The sequence below is a fragment of the Spinacia oleracea genome, chromosome 1 (assembly GCF_020520425.1).
Source record: "Spinacia oleracea cultivar Varoflay chromosome 1, BTI_SOV_V1, whole genome shotgun sequence".
NCBI classification, from domain to species: domain Eukaryota; kingdom Viridiplantae; phylum Streptophyta; class Magnoliopsida; order Caryophyllales; family Amaranthaceae; genus Spinacia; species Spinacia oleracea.
Window position 1 is genome coordinate 6,843,481 of NC_079487.1, and position 23,243 is coordinate 6,866,723.

At 36.3% G+C, this 23,243-nt stretch overlaps 3 protein-coding genes across 3 annotated transcripts; 1 reads left to right on the forward strand and 2 right to left on the reverse strand.

Moving 5' to 3' along the window:
* Positions 1 to 297: 297 nt before the first annotated feature.
* On the forward strand, positions 298 to 9,755 carry LOC110777602 (anthranilate synthase beta subunit 2, chloroplastic). The gene is made up of 7 exons (XM_021982200.2): positions 298 to 702; positions 2,880 to 2,950; positions 3,108 to 3,145; positions 4,372 to 4,482; positions 7,660 to 7,759; positions 8,677 to 8,809; positions 9,418 to 9,755. Exons 1-7 carry the CDS (start codon positions 463 to 465, stop codon positions 9,496 to 9,498), a joined length of 774 nt encoding a protein of 257 aa, XP_021837892.1. The 5' UTR covers positions 298 to 462; the 3' UTR covers positions 9,499 to 9,755.
* Positions 9,756 to 16,412: 6,657 nt separating this feature from the next.
* Positions 16,413 to 17,342, reverse strand: LOC110777601 (protein RALF-like 24). Its single transcript, XM_021982199.2, has 2 exons — positions 16,969 to 17,342; positions 16,413 to 16,521 (listed from the first exon to the last, which is right to left on the reverse strand). The coding sequence occupies exons 1-2, from the start codon at positions 17,340 to 17,342 to the stop codon at positions 16,413 to 16,415; spliced, it is 483 nt and encodes a 160-aa protein (XP_021837891.2).
* Positions 17,343 to 18,982: 1,640 nt separating this feature from the next.
* LOC110777600 (heat stress transcription factor A-5) lies at positions 18,983 to 21,971 on the reverse strand. The gene is made up of 2 exons (XM_021982198.2): positions 21,613 to 21,971; positions 18,983 to 20,355 (listed from the first exon to the last, which is right to left on the reverse strand). The coding sequence occupies exons 1-2, from the start codon at positions 21,832 to 21,834 to the stop codon at positions 19,114 to 19,116; spliced, it is 1,464 nt and encodes a 487-aa protein (XP_021837890.2). The 5' UTR covers positions 21,835 to 21,971; the 3' UTR covers positions 18,983 to 19,113.
* Between the last annotated feature and the right edge of the window lie 1,272 nt (positions 21,972 to 23,243).

Below are 23,243 nucleotides of genomic sequence, written 5' to 3' on the forward strand. Positions count from 1 at the left end.
TTCATTCTTTGGGCTATGCCCCCTTTACCCAACAAAAAATGTTTTTTCACACCAAATACCCTCGAATTTTAACTTAATTTACCATATACCCCCGTGTTTTCATTAATTCTATCATACACCTTATATCAAGTTAAAATTTTCGATAGCAAAATTTATTATTATTATTATTATTATTATTATTATTGTTACTATTATTTTGGATAGCAATAAAAAATCATTATTTTAAATTCTCAATATTTTTTAATTATTTTGAAAGGTTATAAATCTTTTTCCCTTTTACAATAAATAAAACAACCAAAAAAAGAGGAAGGAAATCAGCAATCTCAACAGATTTTTCGCGTCATTGTCTTGCCTTCATATTCTCCGGTGCTCCCTCTATTCCCTCCATTCAAAATTCTCTCTTTCTCCAAATTCTTCTCGAAAAACCCTAAATCCCCAATTTCTCTCTCCACCAATTTCGCCATGCAAACATTGATTAATCCAGGCCACATTTCTACCTCATCTTCGATCAACACCTCCTTCAAATCCCTGATTCCCCGAAGATTTCCCGCCCAATCTTCATCATTGAAGTTTTCAGTCGACAATGGAGGTGGTGGTTTTAAGGGTGGTTTGAAGGCTGTTGCGGCGGATACTAAGGCGGTGGATTCTCGCCCTTTTGTTGTCATTGATAATTATGATAGCTTCACCTATAATCTCTGCCAGGTTTGTATTTTTGTTTTTATGTTTTTGGATTTTATTATTGATTGAGATAATTTATTGTTGCATTTTGCATGTGTTCTTTTGAATTAATTATGCTCATTTTTTGAATTAATTGTGTATTTTTGAGTGGATTTTTTTAATTCGGTTTTGTGAATTGAGTTTTGGTGAAATTGAACTTAGCGGGACAAATTGAATAATTTGATTTTAGAAGTTTGGATATATATATATATATATATATATATATTTTTAGTTATTTTTCTTGAATTTTTTTGTTGACTGAGATTATTGATTGTTGCATGTGATATTGTGAATTGATTCTGAGTTTATTAAATTGAAGATTTTTCCCCCTTTTTGGCGAATACTTTTTTTGCTTCTGACATGAAGTGATGATTGGAAGTGGAAATTAGGTGGATTGTTCAATTTGTTTTTGTGAATTGAACGTAGCTGGACAAATTGAAATTATTGAATAATTTGATTTTAGAGGTTTAATATTATCTATTTACCTCACTGCGAAAAACTGATTATTGTTTATTTTGGAGAGAAGGGTCAGGATTAATATTTTGGGTTGGAGGTGGAGGGGCGGATGAGGGTGGAAGAATAATCAATGGGGGGAGGAATTGTATATTCTAAGGGACTAATGTAGGAATTTGAGATTCAGTTATTGGACCACTTCTGATGGTCATTCAATAAGTTTAGATAATCTGAAGATATCTAGTCCGTTGTGCAATGTAGAATTTGGAAGTTGTTTGATACCAAATGGTTGTGTTTATAAATGATAACGACAAATGCGGATGTTCGTATAACTAGATTGAGTCGAGAAGCTACAGAACTCTTGGAGTTCAGTAAATAACAAACAGTTGTAGTATGTAGAACATATTGCCGCGTGGAATTTTAGAAATTGGTTGATAGGATAGGGTGGCAGGTTATAAATAGTAACAAACTAACGACAAAAGCAGTTAAATTGGTTGATACAAAATTGTGGCTTGTAATAGTTGTAACAACAATTGTGATTAAATTTCTTTGACGAGCTTCCAACTAAATATAGCCGAAAAGCAACTAAAAGTTTATGAAGCCCCTGTCATTGTCTGAAGAAGTTTTTACTGTACTCACAACATGCCACCCTCAAGTGAATTGTCGTATTCATGTTTGTGTGTCTTTTCGAGCTCGTGTATTCGATTGCTAATGGACTTTACTTCTCTGATACAGTTAGGTGATGTATGTATCCTGATTTCATGATTTTCGGGTTGGTAGAGTGTTGCTGGGAACAAGAGGGTAAGGCTTGGGGAAATGGTTATTGTCAAGAGGTGTTGTATTGAATCAACGGAATAGGACACTAGGAATCTTCTTTATAGGAAAACGGGAATTGCATGGAACTTTGGGTTTCAACTATAATTTTGATATTCACTTGAGATAACTCATCGAAAGATGACGATTGGGAAGTTTTCGACTACTAGCCTCATGCGGAGTTAAAGTGATAAATAAGCTTTTACTGATATTTTGAAAATAGATACCGAGACCAATCTAACACGTTCTTAAATGATAACGTTTTGATTTATATAATAGTGAGAATTTATGGTCAAATATTTTCATACTTAGAGATATTCTACAGCGTAAAGAACTTTATGCATGGTATTAGGCATGCAATTTTTGTTTGCTTTTTTCTTAGAGCTTTATGCTCGATATGATAGTTAGCTTTAGTTGAGGGAGCTGTTATCCCTTCATCTCCTAGCTTAACGGTCATGGATTTGGTGCTCATCCTACCCTTGTGGGGATGCCCCTCTTTTTCCCTCTTGGCGAGGGCACCTTACTTGTCCAAAATGGCTCTTCATGAATAAGGCTGCTATTTTGCGATTTTAATCAGAAGTAAGATGTGCAAACTCTAAAAATTTTCACCAAAGCAGAAGAGATCCAACATTTGAAATCTGTTATTCCAATTGCCGGATATTGTGAGACATACTCCAAGTCTTTTTCTCTGTGTTCTTATCCAAACTGGATAGGGGATTTAAGTACCCTCTGATATTGTCGCTTTATCTGAAATTATTACCGGGTTTAAGTTCGAAACTTGGATGAATATTTGTTCACTTTTGATTTAAAATTTATTTTATTAAATGTCATTTAAGTTTTGGTCTCTAGAAAGCTGTTATCTTACACTTAAACATTATGTTGTTTCCATTTTCAAGTATGTGGGAGAATTGGGCACAAACTTTGAGGTATACAGAAATGACGAGATCTCCGTGGAAGAATTGAAAAGGTAAGGCGGAAGATTAGTGGTTGTGTTTATTTTATTTATTTATTTCATGGTATTTGGTGCTTGCAAATGTGTTTGAAACTTTGACATTGTATCCATATTTTTTGGATCTTCAATCGTAGATTAATGTTAATTAATGTTTTTAAAACTGTCATACCAGGAAAAATCCAAAGGGAATCCTTATATCTCCAGGTCCAGGTGAGAGCTTTTGCTTATTTTCTTTCAGAAACTTAATGTACTATCTACTCCTTTCTTTATAGTTGCATCAATTGGGTTGTGCATAAGATTTAAGAAAGTGAGTAAAGGGCGGGAGAGAGTAAAAGGTGGAGATACCAAAAATGTCCATGTCTTAACGAACAAAGGAGATAGATAGATGCAATAGATATGAAAACTTTTGAAAGAGGAAATTGACACAATTAATAAAGATCGGAAGAAGTATAAGTATATCCTTTGATGGGAATCATAGGATCATGGGAGTCAAAGATTAATAATTCTTTGCGTTTTGACTTTAAATGGACTACTTCAAATGGCTCATAAAATTGAGTAACTCCTTATTATCATCCTCGTATCAGATCTTGAAAGAATTTCTCATGAGTCTCATCTAAGGTTACATATATTTCACCCACCCACCAAAATCTCTGCCAAGGATTGGAGCATTTTTAGAGGCGTTGGAGTAACGTTGGTGTGGACTTTATAGCGTCCTGGTAGAAGATCCGCCCTATTCATGTTTTCTAGAATGTTGAAAGTTTGGTACAATGTGCAGCTTTGCACGTTCAGCTTTGTACGTAGATCTACGAAAGAAAAAAGAAAGGGAGAAAAATAAGAAAGAGAGAAAGTGACAATAAAGCTATAGAGTTCATAAGATGAGGCATAGCCTTAAGCTTTTACTCAAATCATATATCCATATGTGGGTATCTTTTTGGCTAGCGCTCAGGATAGTATTAGGTTAGGTGAACAGCAAAATATCTTGTTCTAACGTAGCTTATGACTGATGGGTAATTGGGTTCGTTTGTTCTACTCTTGTGTAGTTCTCCTAGTATATGGCTTCAAAGTTCAGAGACATCTCCAGTTGTTGTACTACTATATTTTCCTTTTTGAATTAAGTGATACACTGATAGGGCTGATGTTTAGGACCTCAAATTTGACATTGTTTTGAGGATCCAATGATTATTAAGGAGATCCGTGTGCGTACACTGTAAAAAATATGTCCCATTTTTCTGAGTTCTGGACAACTCTTGTTTGAGGATTTGAATTGTACATGCATGTAGTATTGTAATACTTCCAACAATTTATACTTGTTTCTGTTAACTGAAACCCATAATTTCTGTATCACATACTTCGCATATGTATGTCCCTGTACAATTGCTGTTGTAATTTGATATTGCCCTTGCTAACCACACCCGCTCATGCGTTTCCGTTAAAAGGTACACCACAAGACTCGGGAATCTCTTTAGCTCTTGTGTTAGAATTGGGTGCCACTGTACCGATATTTGGTGTTTGTATGGGCCTCCAGTGCATTGGAGAGGCTTTCGGAGGTGAGAATTCACTCTGTTTCTCATTTTACCTGGGGACTCTTTTATACATCAGATTGACGTGATGCTGCTTCACATTCTGTTTTAACTTCTCTGTCTACTCATGATGCTGTTAGTATTGCTGTTTTTCCTTGGGCATATTCATATTAAGTTGTTATTTCTTTGGAGGGATTATTTTCTTAGTTTATGGCAATAAGTACCTGTTGGCCTAGCTTGTGGGCAAGCTTCTGAGCCCAAGGAGCTGAAACTTGGCCAAACGGGTGTATAAATAAAGTAACTTCTACTTTTGGAGAAGCCCACTGCACAAGCAATTACTCGAGAGAAGCAGAAGCTACAAAATCAAGCTTCTCGTTCTAGCTTCCTGGGGAGCTGTTCCTACCTTTAATGAACTTTTCACAGAGACCAATATACCCCCAGGCAGCAAAAGTCATAAAGACTAGATACCCTCAAATAAAAAAGAATCACAGAACCCTCCGTTTCTTCCATACCAGATTGCCTGCACATTTGCTGGATCTAGAAACCTGTAGGCATGTGTAGTAGCAATTGTCCTCCCTCATTTTTCTTCCAGTTTTTCTACAAAACTAATCAAGAATAGACGATGAAGGACTTTTGTGCGGTTGATGCGCTACTGGCGTCGATGCGCTGGTGGAGAGAGAAAATGACAGTTAGGGGTAATTTTGGGCTGTTAATTGGCAGCCCATCAAAGTCGATTGTAGTTTCCAGTGACAGTGAGCTTGATTATGAGATACGATATAAGGGTGGCAGCCATTGGGGAGACCTGAATCAAAGAAAAATCTAACCCTTTGATCTAGTGGTCCTCTCTTCGTGTTGGATGTTCTCTTGCATACCATTAAATGACTGTATTATAGTAAATCAAACCCTTTATTTAATCAAACGACTTTGCTCTAGTGATTTCAAAGTAAAGATTCATTGTTCAACTAATTGGGGCTTTAGGGGTGTTGGAATTGAAATAACTCAATAAGAGTGTGAGTATACAATCAAACACAAGTATATGGATTTTTTGATGCAAAGCCACAAGTAAATTCAGTCGGAATTCGGAAGCGTTAAAAAAAAACCAAGTATAAAGAAAAATATATTTTTCACTTTAAATGTTCATAATCTTCCTATGAAGTATATATTGTAATTGAAGTGTCTATCAACTTTGAAAGAAAAAACAAACAAAAAAATATGGGCTAAACAACATAAAAGTGTTTCTGCCGCTAAGAAGTGCTTCTAAATTGATTAGGCCAAACAACTCAAAATTTCTCTAGAAACAGTTTCTAAAAAACTACTTCCAAGAAACAGAAACAGTTTCCTAGAAGCTTGGCCAAACAGGCCCTAAGTATAAAATACTGGAATAGATTTTTGGTTTTGTCTAAGCTCTAAACATTAACAAGCAGGAGAAGGGTAGATGACACACCAAAATAGTTCTTGTACTTGCAAAATTGTGAGTTGCAAATCCTAAAGTATGATCATGTACTAAGGTCAAAAGGCACTACACAGGATTACAGGAGTCCTGAGCTTATAATGTGAAGTTGCGAACCATAAATGCTGTTCTACTTGCGATGTTAAAAATAGTTAACTGGAGCTGTTTCAGTGCAAGACATAGCTGTTATTGAAAGTCAGGGGGAGGGGGAGGATATCTGTAATTCTCTCCAATGTTTCAGTTATTCTATGATTCTATGAAGTATGAACTGCATAGAAAAATAACTTCTGTATTTTTACTGTAAGATTTCTTCATTCATGAGCGCATTGAAAGGAATTTAACTAAATTAGTGGGGAAAATTTACGGAGGGGGGAAATTAAATTTCTGTGGGTGAGTGGGGGATACAGGAAGAGGGAGGGAAAGAAATATATGTAAATAAATTGATTCAGCAATCACGGTTTTAATTTACTTTCTAGTCTCAAATAGAGCTATAGGAAATCTTTAGCTTTCTTACAGCTTTCATTTTATTTCAAAACTTTTAATCAATATTTCCTTGTTCAGTATAAGTACGGAGTATAATTATCAAACCTCAACAAATGAGGAATTTGTATTGTCTTTTACAACTTTTCTACAACATAGCCTGAGTTAAGTCTACCCATTGAATTGTGATCATAGCCCTCCTTTCCTAAAAAAGCCCTTATCAGGCTCACTCTTGAGGAGTTGGGGGATGATTTGGATGTCCAGAGATTTTTGTTCTTCCAAATGGGAATGGCTTAATTAATTTTTTTGAAGGACGACAGAGCGGTTAGCAGGCCCTATCAGTTAATACTCCCTCCGTATTTAATTAAAAATACACTTTAACCGGCACATAGTTTTAGGAGAGTGAGTTGAATTTATTAAATAAGATGAAAATGGGATAGTAGGTGAACCATTTATTTTAGTAAAAAGATGATGTGAGTAAGTGTTGGGACACAAGAAGGAGAGAAATATTAATATAATTAGAAGTGGGGACCATGACATGTCAAAAAAAGGAAACTGTATATTTTGATTAAATACGGCCGATTAAAGAAAGTGTATCTTTTAATTAAATACGGAGGGAGTAGATTTTTGCAATCTACTTAATCTGGAAGAATATGGAAGTCTTATTATAGTATAGCTAGCACCAGTTGCGCCTTCTTTTTTCTTAGTCGTAATTCTTGCTTGTTTTCTGCATGTGAGGCTTCTTAATTCCTTGAAGAGGATATTTCCATGGTATGGAGAAACTTGGGGAGAGATGGAGCGGGAGATGTGTTCATTTTAGATACAGAGGGTCTATAACTACTCTTATTCTGATAATCTGATGTAGAGTTTTTTCCGGTTTACTTTTGTCTTTATCAATACCCACTGTTGAAGCAATGTTATTTTTATGCCTTGCTATCATAGTGATAGCCTTGTTGAGGATTCCACCTGTGGTGATTTCTTTCATGGCCTGGAGTGCCATGTGTCACTCATGTTCTGCCATTCAAATTTCTTCAATAAACCATATTCATGGAATCAATAAAGAAGTTCCCTTGTAATTCCTAGAAATACAGAATGTCAAAATAAGCTAAACTACTTGTAAGGGCGTACGCTCCATTTTTTATTTATATTAATGCATTATGTGATTACTGCAGTTTTTTTTATTTTGCTGATGAATCCTATTCCAAGTGTGCGTTTGTCACATGTACAGGCTTTTTCTCTTCTGATATATCATGTTACCATGAATGATTTTACAGGGAAGGTTGTGCGTTCCCCATATGGGGTTATGCATGGGAAAAGCTCACCTGTATACTATGATGAGAAGGGGAGCAATGGCTTGTTTTCAGGTTTACCCAAGTAAGTGTTTTGTTGTGTATAGTGTTCATACGTTTAATGGTCTAGATCATAGAGTCATGCATCAGAACTACAAAGTGCTATAAGTGAACCAATTTTGCAAGTGTTTCATAACAAGGTTAAGAGGCAGTAAATTTGTTTAAATGGACGCTTCTTTTATTTAGATCTACAGCTATGCTTTTTAGGAAATAGCAAAAGGTGTTGGTTGTATCATTTAAACTGTTTCATTAGTTCTTACATGCAGAAGAGGACCTTGGTTCCATTCTTCGTTGAACTTAAGCTATGTTGTACTAGATTTCTGGGTTGCCTTCAATTTGAATGAATATTGTGGCACAGAAATATAGTGGTTTTTGGTAGGGCATGAGACACACAGTCTCATGATGGGACTCCCATCTATCAGGACTAAGTGCCTGATGCCTCTGTTCACAGCTGTCTTCTCTCTTTGTTAAATGTCATTGTTTTCTGAAGAAGCTAGCTTTTGCTTCTCTTAGGCTCTGTTTGGTAGGGTGTAAAACGTTTTCATGGAAAACGATTTTCTTCTTTACAACCATCTTACGTTGTTCGGTTTGGCAAGGGATGGAAAACAATTTTCCATAACTCCCTTGAAGGTGGAGAAACATTTTTCATTTGAAAGGTTGGGAAACCACCTTTCCTCCTTACCTCCCTCTCCCTTCTTCCCCTCAATCTTCATCATTTTCTCCCATTTTCTTTTAAGGAACCAAATAAAGGAAAACTAGTTTGGAATTGTGTTTTCCCTTGGAAAATGTTTTCAATGGAAAATCATTTTGCACTGAAAACGTTTTACACCAAACCAAACGGAGCCTTAATGTTTTTCCCCCTGATTTTGATGTAAACATTTCTAGATATGATGTACCTTCTATTTCCAGACTATAACAATGGTAGTTGTTCAATGTTATCAGCCCCTTCACTGCTGCAAGATATCATAGCCTCGTGGTTAGAAGGGATGGCTTTCCTGAGGAGCTTGAAATTACCGCATGGACCGAAGATGGGCTTGTCATGGCTGCTCACCATAAAAAATACAAATATTTACAGGTAAAAGCAGTTGTCTACAGCTTTATGATCTGTTTGAACCTCATGCCCCCCTCCCCCCTCGGCAAATAAAAAGAATGAGCAAAAAGGAAAAGAGAAAAGAAAAGTCTGTGCTCAACTGCCCATATAGATCTGTGACTTTCGCTTCAGTTTGAGACATGAATGTTTGAGCAAGTCCTTTCCTTGCATTTTGTAGTTTGAGGATGTTGATATCTTTCCTTTTTAAGCAATATTTTCTTGGGCTTCCCTTGTCATATTAGTTCTAAATGATCCATACGTTATCCCCTTCTGTCGCTTTGTTCATCTATTATAATTGATTATGGTATATTCTAAAGTGAGGAGACTGAAGAGCGTCGAGAGACTCGAGACAGGAGATACATGTGGAATTTATAATCACTTATGTAATGTTTTTGTTTATTTGAAAGAAACAGCAAACAGGAGTGGGTTTGTCATGTTATTCTGAAGTCTTAAATACTGCACTTTTTGTATTTTCTGTGGTATTTATAAGGGGGGCTCATTCCGTGTTGGGAGATAGTTCTTCTAATTGTGCATGCCGTCTTTCGGAAATCAGACATTGTTAACACTAATTTCATCGATGACTTGATTTGCAGGGAGTCCAGTTTCATCCTGAAAGTGTTCTCACTCCAGAAGGAAAGGGAATTATTAAGAATTTCATCAAAATGATCGAGTGATTGAAACAAAGATTTTTACCTTAGAAGCTCTTAAAATGGTAAATGTTGTTGTAGAAGCTGTTCAAGGAATTAGGTCTTTTGGCATCAAGAATCAAGATGAATGTAATCGTTATTGAAACAGTAGATCCAAATCTTGTTATAGTTGATTAAAAAAGCGGAGTTCCTAAGATAGTGTAATTATTGTAATAAGTCTATAGGGTATTCCATGAAGAAACACCTTTTAAAAGTCCTCCATTATGTGAACAAGTATCTTTTCATGCTTCGTATTTCCTACTGAGGGGAAACATCATTTCAGACTAGAAGTCTGAAAACTTCCTCTTTTCTTTTAGTCCGACTATTCGCTTAGTGGTTGATGTAACCCGAAAAAAGAAAAAAGGTCGAGGTCACCTTATCGTCCCGTCCCTATATCGCTTCAATTTGTCCCTTCCCCACCTAATCCCCTAAAAAAACTTACTACTTCCGTTTTAAAATGATTTTTACGGTTGCTATTGGTACAAATATAAAGACAAAAAAAAAAAGTGCGTAAAAAGGCGGGTGTATATAATAAAAATATAATAGATGGGTAAAAAATAGATGGGTGTAAGAAAAAAAAAATGAATAAAGTAAGAGAAAATGAATAAAAATTTGTAAATGTTGTGGGTAAGAGGGATAGGATAATAATTTTAATGTCCAAAAATATAATAAAGTAAAGTGTGAAGAATATTATGAAATAGACTAAAGCGAAAAGTGTAAATATCATTTTGAAACGGAGGTAGTATATTTTTGGGACTTGGTCTCATAAACCCCCCAAAATCCGTGTGAGGGCATTCCAGAGGTCATGTAGGGTTGGTTGGAACCATAAACACCCTATAATTGCTCATTTTAGGCTCAAAATTACTTGATTCAACAAAAACGAGTTTTGTGAGCTGAAGTGGATGGTTCTTCTGATGAGGCTTGTGGTGCTAACGTAAGGGGCCATTTGGTTGGGGGTATTCAGGAAAGGGAAAGGGAATCAGAAGGATTAATTCCCTTTGTTGTTGTTTGTATTGCTATTTCAATAATTCCCTTTACCCCCTTGATTCCCTCAAATCCCTCTATATTGATTCCCCACCCCCCTCTAGGTATTGGCTTTCCCATTCCCTGATCCACCATACACCACCAACACACCACCACATCCACCATATACCAACCCATAACACTCACCATCACCAATTGTCTGTTGGTTCAGTGGTGATTGGGGCTGAACTTGGTAGGGAGAACTCGTGTTCGATCCCCCGCAACAACAATTGGGAGGGGACTGAAACCTATCTACCCAGAACTCGCCCCGAATCCGGATTAGCCTAAGGTGAACCGGGTGCTAACACCAAAAAAAAAAAAAACACTCACCATCTGAGCCACCCTAACCGTGGACCCACCCTTGAGGGAATCATTCCGGCGTCCTTTACCCCATCTGAGTCACCCTAACGGTTTCCGGCTAGTTGTTGGCGAGTTCGCAACTTAGTTTCCGGCGAGTTGCTGGCGAGTTGTTGACGGCTTCTAGCGAGATCGGAGGTTCTGGCGAGTTGCTGGCGGTTGCTGGCGAGATTCGAAGGTTGCTGGCGAAATCGGGTTGCCGATGGGTAGGCTTTAGATCTTTCCGAGCGAGAGTGAGTCACGGTCGATGAGAGACAGGAGTCGCATATCGAGTAGGCTCCCATGTCGGAGCCCGTAGGTCGTCGGCTGGGGGTGGTGGACTGGTGGTGGATTGGTGGTGGGATTTTTAGGGTTTTCTTTCAATATGTTTAAACAAACAACACTTGAAATCTAATGGATTTGCTTTCCATTCCATTCCATACCCTTTCTTGATTCCATTCCCTTTACCCCGTGTGAACCAAACAACCCCTAAATCATTCGTGCTTCCTTTTCGGGTTCGTAAAAGTCACAATTGTCTCAAATATGAAGGCTTTAATACACCATTTTGGACAAGTTTGTAGATTTTCGAGGAGGTTGGAGAGGGGGCATGCTGTGATGTGTGAGCAAACACATCACAGGGGTATTTTCGTAAATTTACACAAACATCAAACAAATTAGGAATATGACAAAATGAATAGGACAACCGGAAAATGACAAAATTAATAAATAAAAGAGAAGAAAATGACAGAAAAATAGGAGAGAGAAAGTGACATGAAGTACCACTTCTCTTTTACAATGTACCATTCTTTAAAAAACAAGTACCATTTTCTTTTAAAATGTACCATTCTTTAAAAAACAAGTACCATTTTTTAACAAAACACCATTTGTTTTTTACAAAATGCCATTCTTATTTAAAAAATACCATTTCAGTTCATTTTTTGTACCATTACATCATTTGTTCGATCCATAATCGGTCCAAAAAAATATGACAGCAAGCAATTTTGTCTTTTCTCTATTTTGTCTCTTTGTTGGTGTTATGTTTTTGGTGATACATCACAGCATGGGATTTTTACTTCCTCGATTTTCGAGAGCCGGTATTGGAAGCTCTTAAAGTTGAGGGGAGTGCATCCATTGGCCATATAAGGTTGTTTCTGAACCATGCACCCACTAGTTGGCAGGCCCGGCCCTGGGGGTTGAATTGAGGGGCGGCCGCCCAGGGCCCCCGACGACAAAGGGCCCCAAAATATACAACAGTCTTATACGTTAAATTAATTATAAACACAAATATTAACCATAAAATGCTAGTGGCTAGTTGGTTGAATCCTATTAAGTGTCTCCCAAACAACAGGGGTTCAAAACCCAATAGCTGAAATTTTGTTAATATTTTTTGGACGTTTTGATTGTCTCTGTTTATTTTGATATTAATCCTCTTCTGATTGTCTCTGTTTATTTTGATATTAATCCTCTTCTTCTTTAAATGGACTTATTTTTATGGGTTATCTAAACAAAATATTTATGTGCAATTTTTTTAAAACATTGTGTCATTAAGAAATACGTAGTACGTGCAAATTTTTAAACATTGTGTCACTAAGAAATACGTAGTACGTAGTAAGTATTATTTGTATACTTTATTTTGCATAACTAATTGTTTTATGGCATTGTATATTCATATATGTTGTTAAATATGGTTCAAATATTTAAAGGAGAAATAAATATACTCGAAATGCCATATGTAATATGTACATACGGTGGATATTTTAAGACCTCGCACCATATATAAGGGCCCCCTTGAGACCCCCTTATCGTGATTCGCCCTGGGCCCCTAAAATGTCAGGACCGGCCCTGCTAGTTGGTCACATCAGAGGTCAAAATGACATTGATTCAACAAGTTGGTTTTTGTAAGAAAACTGACTAAAATGTCATATATGAGTCAAAGTAGATAATTCTAAATCATGGGGTACGTCCATGGAAATCATCACGACCTTTAACATTTTTGGTCCGTAAAATTCTCAATTTTCCAAATATGAAGGCGTGTATGTTCTATTCAACTTATAAAATCATCAATTATCCGAACTTAACTTAACTTATAGGATCTTTAGGACTTATAGGAACTTATAAGACTTTATAGGACCTTATAAGATGTTATTAGACCTTATTTAAATTTCGAAAAAAAATATATAAATTTGTATTAAATTAGAAGATTATTTCTAAATTTTTTGCCGTTAGAATATTTATAAATGTTAATTGCAAATATTAATAACTAAATAAAATAAAATAAAGTACTAATTATTTATTTCTTATATTAAAAAATTATGTCTTTTATGGTTATTGTTAACAATACGAGCATAAATTATTACTCCGTATTATACTTTATTTTTAAAATTTAAGTTCGAATCATACTTAAAAATCACACCTTATTCAAGGCGTTTGTAAAATATTTGTGATTAGCTCTTTTTATTAGAATTGAAAACAAGGCAGACAAGAGACAATCTTAATCATCTTTTTAGAATGGATTACGATGACCCGTGACTACGAATAAAAATTTGAGAATAAAAAGTACAATGAAAATGCAGTTATGCACCCATGTCTCAAATCACTCCAGCCCCAAATCCACATAAATTGTTGAATAGACCACAAAAATAGACGATTAATCGAACAATAAATGATACACTCTCTATTCGATCTCATGAAGAAACCGACACCAAAACCAAACCTCTAACTACCTAAACTAGATCTGGAACTAATAAAACAACTAATAATATGTACAAATTAAAGTAATCAATTTAGACCAGTTTGAAGATTTTCAGGGTTGGTCTTAAAAACTCCCAAAATTATGGAGAATGCTTCTGGGTCATATAAGGTTTTTTAGAATCATAAATACCAACTATTTGGTCATTTAATTTAGGACCGACACTTTGATTAAACAAAATGAGTTTTGAAAGAAAAAAATGGTTAAAATGTCATTTTAAAGTCGACGTACGTAGATAATTCTAACAACCAAATATGTCTCTCAAGGCCTTATAAGGTCAAATGGAAAGCAATTATTCCTTCTTTCCGAGTAGCCAAATGCCACGTCATCTAATAAGTGACGTGCATGCATGTACTAATGAGATTCCCACTTGTCCCTGTATGCTATCCAGCGAAACCACAACCAAAGGAACAAGCTTGGCATAATCAACAAACAGGGAAAGAAGATCTAGTTAAGCTTGACTATAGTCTGACTTTGTGAAATGACTTGAGAGGTGTAGCACTAGTGGGAGTTTCGACACACTTAAACTACCACAACCTTTAACTTTATTTTGCTTACTCCGCAAGTCGGAAGCGAGGCAACCCTTCTTTCTAGACCTAAATCCCCCTTTGCAGGCCTATACGAGAAGTTGACCTTGCCATATGGGGAGTTTGGTTGAGGCAACACATTTGTTAAAAGATATCGCATGTATATTAATTATGATGAGCTCAATGAGGATATAAATCTTGTGTGGAATAAAAGGTTAAGCCCGTTTGATTCTAATTTTCAGTACGAATACAAATCATGAAAGTGTAGCCTAATAATCCTTTAAGTGTTCTGAATTTAAAGCTAGATATGTCAAAAACGTTATCACATGACTTGTGATAACCAATTGTTCGTAGCGATGTTGATTTTTGACCCTTCGATGTCGACTCTTCTTATCATTGTGAAACAAAATTCACGAAGTGTTAGGAATGTTACACACTAATAGGGAGTATGAGTTGGGTTTACCTGTTGTGAGACAAGTTAGTTTTACCCTACTAATAATGTCACAATGGTAACCCAACCTAATACGAGAGGCGATGATTCACACAATTGGTCGGAATCCATAGCAAAAGCGACGCTTGCACCCACCGCCCCATTATCGTCCTACAATAGCGACTTCGACCCGCAAGGATATGTGTCGTAGGCTAAGCCAATGTGGTTGATGCGCCGTGTGAGCCGCTTTGAAGTACAATTTTTACCAAGCGGCGGGTTGAATATTTGCAAACGACTTAAATACGAGCAGAGTAGTCTTGCTGCCAGAATCTATCGAGATTCAGCCACATGTCAATTTAATTCATCCCTCCCTCACTTAAACCCCGGAACACCTAGACATTGCTAATAGAGGACCCATTTTAATTTTTCCGGTAACAAATGTTTTTTTGATGGTTCAAGCTGCAACGAAAGGAAGTAACTTTTGTAGACTTTATATGAAGCAATCTGTAGATGTTTCTGGTTAATCTACTCCCACTTGCATAAGTTAAAACAATGATCTGTTTTGGGTTGGAACAAATTAACTTCTAGTCCAAAGATACAAGGTTAAAGATAACGCATGTTTTGTCTCGACTCAAACAAATGTCATTATCATCCGATCTGTAAAACAATCTAAATTCACCTGCCTTGGATTCATTTTAGGAAATAGAAAATGACGGGATTTAACCTGCTTTTTTTTGTTGTTATTGTTGGTGTGCGAATCGGCTTATAAATTACAGATGAAAAGAGGGAATTTGAACTTGTAACCTATCATATTCTCTTAATCCTTACCACCAGACCAAAACATCATTTGGTGGTGCTTCTATATCGGAATATTTGTCATTACTACTTATTCCACATGAATGGAAATCATTGGCTTGAAAACTTTCTCATAGAGCAACTAAAAGTAAAAGGTTTACATGTTTGCCTTAACATTTACTCTATCTAGTACATAGATGATTAAACTTGAGTACTATCAAACAAGAAGTTCCCTTAACCTTTACGCATTTCAACAGTTGAGCTAGTTGATGCGAAATAGATTGGTTCATGAATCTCGAGCACAATTCGTTACATCTATAACTACTGTTAAATTTACTTGTTTGCTACAGTATGAGATATGGATTTATCATATTTACTTTACCCCTAAACCGTTAAACATGTTCCTAGCTAGCAAGCAAGTGGTATCTAGAATTCATACTGCTAAGCTTAAACTATGCTATAAGTTGGTTCTTGCTTGGCTTTTGGCAACACTTATCCTGAAATCAAACAAATGAATCTTACACCTATCGTTCCAACTAATTGCTTAATCATTTGCCATAACATGAGAAATGCCAATAGACTCAACACAGCACCAACAATTGAGTATGTTATACCGGATGCAAAGAAAGGTTAAATAACGTAAATAAAGAACACATAGATTTAAAGTGGTTCACAACAATGTGTTAGCTACGTCCACAGGCAGAGGGGAGGAAAGTTTTATTGATCTTGAGGAGTACAGATTACAAAATACGACTAGGTTATGACCTAGAGAGTTTATATAGTACTCTCTAGACAGATGCGGAAAAACCCAGAAAATAGGCCCAAAACAGATAACCCTAGTCCAGAATAACAAATATCGTAAAGTATTCGGTGGTTACAGTGACCGATTCAAGACATTATTCTAACAAGAGTCTATTGACATTTCAGAATTGCAGGATTTGAACTTTGGATATACTGTCAATGTCTTGGTATAACCATTGACCACAGACTGTAACACTGAGCTACTGAATCACTGATGCCCTCTTCATCCTATCAGTTATCCTCATACAACAATCCAATAATCCATCATCAAGGATTCAAGGGCAACACTTTTCAGCTTCTCTGAATCGAAAGCGGATAAAAGAAGATTGAACTTAAACCTTAGTTTCAATCTACCAACAGAAATTACAGCAAAGTTACCATATGTTCATCACACCTAGCATCGCCATCCAGTAATTAAAATAAAAACACAAGTAAATGTTTAATTGCGTCAATCATGAGTAAAGTAATTAGTTAGAATTTCATCATTGATATAGTGATATCCCAACTACAACAACAACAAAACCTTAGTCCAAAATGATTTGGGGTAGGGCAGACTAACATGAATCATCGTAATGATATAGTGATATATCCCCATTTCACAAATTTCAATTAGTACTCTAATCCAAGATAAAATTTACTGCAAACAGAAATAAAAATTGACTATCTAACACATTAATTTACTACTATCAATTACACAAAAGATGAGATTAGAAAAAAATCACAAAAAATTATAACAAATTTACCCTGAAAGTTTGATTCTTTTCTGGAGGGAGAAGAAACATGAAATATTTCAGTACATTCGAGCACATCTAGTGATAACACTACACCCCCTTCTGTATCTGTTAGCTGGGGTGGCCCCACAACTGTAATAAGAAGATCCTGGTGTAGAACATGGCACAACATCTCTTTTCAATGTTTCATAGCTTATATATTTCCTCTGCATACTCAGAATCCTCCTGTTTATCTCTGAATCAACCTCAAATTCTTCTGCCATGGCAGCAGCAGATAATTCAGCAGAGCAATTTCCCAGCTTTTCATCACAAACCCTTGTCAAAATTTCACCATTTGTTGAATTTAAGGTCAAATCTGAATACCCATTTGAGAATTTGAGGTGGGTTTGTAAGATCACAAGTAGTAAAACCAGGAATGGGAGTCTGATTGTTATGAGCATTGCTAAATTGGGATTTTGTTTCTGGGAGGTTTTTTTTTTGATGAGTGTGAATTGTTTTTGTTTTTATTTAAGGGGTTTTTTTGTTGTAGTTTTTGGAATTTTGGGTTCACAAGAATTGGTTTTTACCTAAGTTGAGATTGTGAGTCAATAAATATGGTAAGGGTCACGGTCTGAACTAGTGGTCCACTGATGAGAGAGATACTAATGTTTGCTTATTGTAGCGTCATAAATTGATATGGTTAGATGGGGCCAACCACCCAAGTAGCCAACCCAAAGGATATGCCATGATGACATTTCATCCCAAACCCTTTTTGGTAGACCATACTCACCATAGGACGATGAATGATAAATCTATACGGATGTTAAGCGTGCTATTAGCATTTTCTAACATTTTAAAGTGTTATTATGTGTGCTATTAGCATTTTCCAATATTTTAAAGTGTTATTATGTGTGTTATTAGCATTTTCTAACATTTTAAAGTGTTATTACGCGTACTATTAGCATTTTCTAACATTTTAAAGTGTTATTATGCGTGCTATTAGCATTTTCTAACATTTATTTTCCCCCGTACTATTTATCATTTCTTAACTAGATTAATAAGTAAAGTGTTAAGTATGCTTTTAGCATTTCTTTTAACATTTAAAGTGTTAGGAATATCGTCTTTCAATTGGAATGCTTGATGACTCGGTTCTACGAAGTATATTATTTTTGGCACTTGTTTCAATTGGATGCTTGATGACTTGGTTTAAGTGTGAATGCTATGAGATTTTGTATTTCCAATGTTGGGAATTGTTGCTTAAGATCTGTCTTGATCACTTAATGAGCGGATTGGTCCATTGACCATGATCTTAGTGTAGTAATTACAGCTCCACTAGACACTGGTCACCATAACAGGGGATGGCATAGGAAACCAAAGGTACCCATTAATAAAAAACAAGTGATCGGATATACTATTATCCATTCCAAAATAATTGTAGTTTTAACATTTACACAGTATATGGGTAAAAAAATGACAAGTTATAACTAAAATCATTAATTAAATGCATCAATTTGACGCGTACACGAGAAATGCACCCTTAAAAAGGGACAAAGGGTTGTGGTCAGCCACTCCAGGTGAGGGCAATGTTTTAGGCAATTCAAGAGTTATAAGATACATGAAATAATTTGTTGCAACTTAAATCACAATTAAGTGTGGGAACAGAGGTAATCCACTAAATGTTTTCCATATGCAAAATATTAGTGGTACAAATATCAGAATCAGATCAGAGAGATTGGTTTTAGGGAACTCCATTTGCAATAAAAGTCAACAGACAACCTAACAGGTGAGAAGATAGACAATGATGAGAGAGAAATTGCCCCTCATGTTTGACTAAACTCAGTGGCTCATTACCTGATGAACACCATCATACTCCTCCATCAGTGCCAGTACAACTTAATGACAAAATACAAAAAGGAAATACTAGAAACAGAGGGGAAAAAAAGCATTTTTTGGCAGCTACTGTATTTTGAAAATTGGCCAAAACTGTATGAAGACTAGTGTGGCTGAGGCCTTGTTACACTCGTGAGTCGTGAGCCTACTGCTTTGCTTAGGTTCCGATACAAGTTAAAATCACGCACTAAGAGAAGACAAGACGATCAGGTTTCAGCATAATATTAGATTATCATCAACAAAATAGTACAATATAGAAATGTCTTGTTAATCAAACAGCCTCGGAAAACTTGTTAAATCCTATGTACAAATCCTATTCATAATATACAGGTAAATTGCAGCTCAAAGAGTGAGCTTACCCAAGTTCTTTGCATTTCTGGACATTCCATGACTTGACCCTCTGTCTTCTTGCTCTTCGCCAGGTAGAGCCCTATAACACGAAGAAGCCTCTTCTGTATCTGAGGCTCCTGGCCTTTCAGTCAAAAACTGCTCCCAAAAAACATCATTTACTCGCGCAGGAGCAGCAGCTGGAGTATGATCCTTGTTATTACTCCGAGTCTCTGGTGATGATGACGAATTTCCAACTTTACTAATCGGATGATTGTTCTTTGAACTCGCTCCGAGTCCATCTCTATTACTACCATTGGCATCAGGTTTTGTCGTCCCTTGAGATCCACTAGCGACCACGTCCATATGGATTGCTCTATTTGAATAGGCATTTTGATTGGGTGGTTGTACAGGGGAAGATGCCAATGAAAGATTCAACTGGCAACATATCTGCCCTTCACATTCTTCTGCTGACACCAAGTTTTGCTGCAAAGATGGTAATAATCCGGGACAATCTTTTACAACTTTGTCAGACAATGAAGCATCCATCTTAAATCCTAAGCATGCTCTTGCTTCTGACAGATCTAATGTTTCCGTAGCAAATGGCAAGGTACATATACCCAATTCTGCATCTTTTGGGTCTGTCCCAGATGATCTCCTTGTTGGACTAGCCCAGTCTTCATTTGAGCTATTTGTGCTATTTGAGATCAAATTCATGTTGGAAACAGCGGTTGACAACTCCAGTTTAAGTTTATTGGCCAAATCTTGCTGATAAATGCTTGCAAACTCTGGTCTGCAATAGCTTTGGTTGTCCCCTAAATTATTCTCCACTGCTGGAAGGAAGAAATCAGATCGAGGCAATCGCCTCTTCTTGTTATACGCTGTGAGGTCCATAACTTCTATTTTTTGAGAAAGATGTTCAACAAAAGCAACATTTTGAACTGCTTTCTGCAAGTAGGTAAGTAATTTCTCTTGCCTTTTCTCCATATCACATATACGCAGTGTAACGTCTTCAAGCTGTGACTTTGCTGCACAATGGTGCATATTGAAACCTGAAACTTTTGTATCAAGCTCGTTTTTCTCACGGCTGAGCTTTTCTATCTCTTCCTCAAATGCTGCTCTCTCTGGATCTGGTGGAGGATGACTGTGGCTATGGATAGGCTTCCTGCGGTGAATATTCTTCAGGAGATGCTTCTTATCTTTAATAAATTCCTCGTTTGCAAATTCCCATCTTTCTGGGTCAATCTTCCGAAACCCCTGCCAAATAAATTCATGTTTCTTGTTCAGTCCATCTGACATGATTAAACAAGCCTCTAAGGCTCTAACCCATCAAAGATAATCGACATTATGTAATCGGAAAACACTTCCAGCATACACTAGTGGGGCTAGGCCATTTACCACATAGAATACTGAATAACAATAACCCTGAAGCAGATTCAAACTATATGAATCATGAAATTCACAATTTAACTTCGCAGACTGACATTTCAAGAGAAAAGATGAGGGGTCATTCTCAGAACAGGCTACATCTAGTTTTGATTATGAGCAGTTAAGCAGCTCCTTAGATCCAACATAAACTAGACAGACTCTAATCACTAATAACTAACCAATCTCATTGTCAAAGATCCAGAATCTGTACAAGCTATCGAATTCTCATCTATCACAACCAAGTCGACCTTATCTTACCTTAGAGTCTCAAATATACAAACTCATAGAAAGCTGTTAAACTCTCATCGTTCACAACCATACCGACCCATAGCTCAGAGTCTCAAATATTAAAAAAAAAAAAAAACACAGAAAGAATGCCTCTCAGAAGGCACGTCCGAGGATCAAGCAGAGATGCAATCTACTTAATTTAGTGCATTCGATTACACAAACACTTGTCTAGTTGTTTTGATCCAGTCTCTAACAAAACTAATCCTAATTCAGTCTCTCCACAACAACTTACCTGAAATTCCAGGAGCCGGCGTAGTTATTAAACAGAACATATCAGAAGTTGAACTAATGCGACCTAAATCTCCATTTATTCCCAAATTACAACCCCTAAATAAAAAAAACATAAAGCATGTCCGAGGATCAAACGGACGCAGTGTTAGCTCTACTATTGCAGAGATGCAATCTAATTAATTTAGTACATTCGATTACACAAACCTACTAGTATAGTAGTTTTTATCCAGTTTCTAACAAAACTAAACCTAATTCAGTCTCTTCACAACAACTCATCAGAAATTTCCGGAGCAGGCGCAATTATGATACAGAACTTATCAGAAGTCGAACTAATGCGACCTAAATCAGTCCATTTATTCCAAAATTAATCTCACAAACAAGCAAGTCCATAAATTCGCATCAATAACCTAACTTTGCAGTACAATTATATAATCAAAATTTACTATCATCAATATCATCATAAGAAACAGAACAAAAGTACTAATCACTAAAATTGAATCAAAAACCTAAAATTAAGCAAATTAATCAATACTTAGAGATGAAATGAAAGGATTAAGAGAGAATTACATAGGTATTAAGCTGACGAATGAAGCTGGAGAAGTTGTTGTGCTTGAAGAAAGTAGGAAGCAAAAGCCTAGCAAATTCGGGAGGATTCCAGACGATGAAGCTGGCGTTTGAAGAGCTCCAAGATACGATATTGTCCGTCGATGAGTCGTCCACCATATCGTAAGTCTTCAACAGAAATGGCGCCGGACCTCCTCCACCGCCGCCGGAAGTAGAGGTTTCCATGGCTGAACTTCGGAAGACTGGAAGGTCGAGGAGAGAGAGGGGGGTAAGAGAGAGAAAATGTGTGTGGGGGAGGGTGGTGGTTGAAAAGATGGTTTTTTTTTTACACTTTCCATGTTCAAACTTCAAAGCCGTCGATTTTGACTTCTGTTACAATTAAAGACAAATGGTGGATATCAATCTCAAAAATCTCGATGAGATGTCAGTTGATTTTACAAATTTATACACAGTACTTCTTGTGTTTAGTACTCCATCCCTCTGTCCCTTAATACTCGATCTGTTTTGATCGGATACGTTTGCCAATGCACAACTTTAACTACCAATTTCTTTAACTACATATTATAAAAACTTATAAAAATGTTAATATTTTGAAAATATATATTAAGATGAAGCCAACAATATATTATATATACTAACATTTGTTTTCATATACTATAAATAAAATAGGGTCAAAGTGAATTATGTGAATAGTGCAAAAAGTCAAAACAGGTCGAGTATTAAGGGACGGAGGGAGTATATATCTCAATATTTGATTTTTACGCTATTCACATTATGATTTTTGTTCATTTTGTGTGATTCATCCATAAGAAAATTATAGTCATATAGGTCATATTAGATTCATACTGATCTATATTTTGTAAATATCAATTTTATATAACTTTATTTTTATATATAAGTCAGAGTAAGCTTTACATTAACAAAAAAAGGAGCACCACATTTACAACCTAGAGCCTAAACTTCAAGGCCAAGAACCTTCTAGGAAGGACCCTAGCCAGAGAAGCCAGGCTGAAAATAGAACATGGCAAGAAACCATGAAAAACAAACTACACAAACAGCTACACAAGTAATCTCTCCTACCACCATTTTTGTACACTAATCTTTGGTATACCTATACATTGTATTCTATCTATAACACTGTGTTTAACAAATTGAATTGTGTGTTGCACTGTGGGGACTTTGTTATTCCATATAGCTTCATTTCTGGCTCTCCAAATGGCATATACTATGGCATTGACAGCAACATACACCACACTCTTCTGAAACCGAATCCCCTTGCTCTTCCACTGGATCCACCTGATCAGACCCATGTAGTGAACAATATGACCTGGAATGCCAAGCCAACTCTTGACTCCCCAAAGGTAATTCATGTTGTAGCAGCAGTAAAAAAAGAGGTGAGGATGTGTTTCCTCGTGACTGACACAAATCAAGCAGATTGTGGTATCACAAATACCCATTCTTTGTAATCTAGGGCTTGTCCACAATCTGCCCTGCAACATAAGTCAACAAATAACCCTATTCTTTGGAATAGAAGACATATTCCAGACAGCACAACACCATGGAGTTTTCTGATTAGGCACAACCATCTTTGATACACTTGTTGCACAGAATACTTAGGCAGTTGAGCAAAGCTT

What these genes read in the sequence shown, in the direction of transcription:
- LOC110777600 (XM_021982198.2), bottom strand. Translation starts at nt 21,834, where the DNA reads ATGGAAACCTCTACTTCCGGCGGCGGTGGAGGAGGTCCGGCGCCATTT. An exon ending in TTCGTCAGCTTAATACCTAT is followed by an intron (nt 20,356 to 21,612) that starts GTAATTCTCTCT and finishes TTTATTTGGCAG; the next exon opens with GGGTTTCGGAAGATTGACCC.
- LOC110777602 (XM_021982200.2), top strand. Translation starts at nt 463, where the DNA reads ATGCAAACATTGATTAATCCAGGCCACATTTCTACCTCATCTTCGATC. An exon ending in TCACCTATAATCTCTGCCAG is followed by an intron (nt 703 to 2,879) that starts GTTTGTATTTTT and finishes TCCATTTTCAAG; the next exon opens with TATGTGGGAGAATTGGGCAC. An exon ending in TTGTTTTCAGGTTTACCCAA is followed by an intron (nt 7,760 to 8,676) that starts GTAAGTGTTTTG and finishes CAATGTTATCAG; the next exon opens with CCCCTTCACTGCTGCAAGAT.
- LOC110777601 (XM_021982199.2), bottom strand. Translation starts at nt 17,342, where the DNA reads ATGCTCATAACAATCAGACTCCCATTCCTGGTTTTACTACTTGTGATC. An exon ending in ATCACTAGATGTGCTCGAAT is followed by an intron (nt 16,522 to 16,968) that starts GTACTGAAATAT and finishes TTCTGTTGGTAG; the next exon opens with ATTGAAACTAAGGTTTAAGT.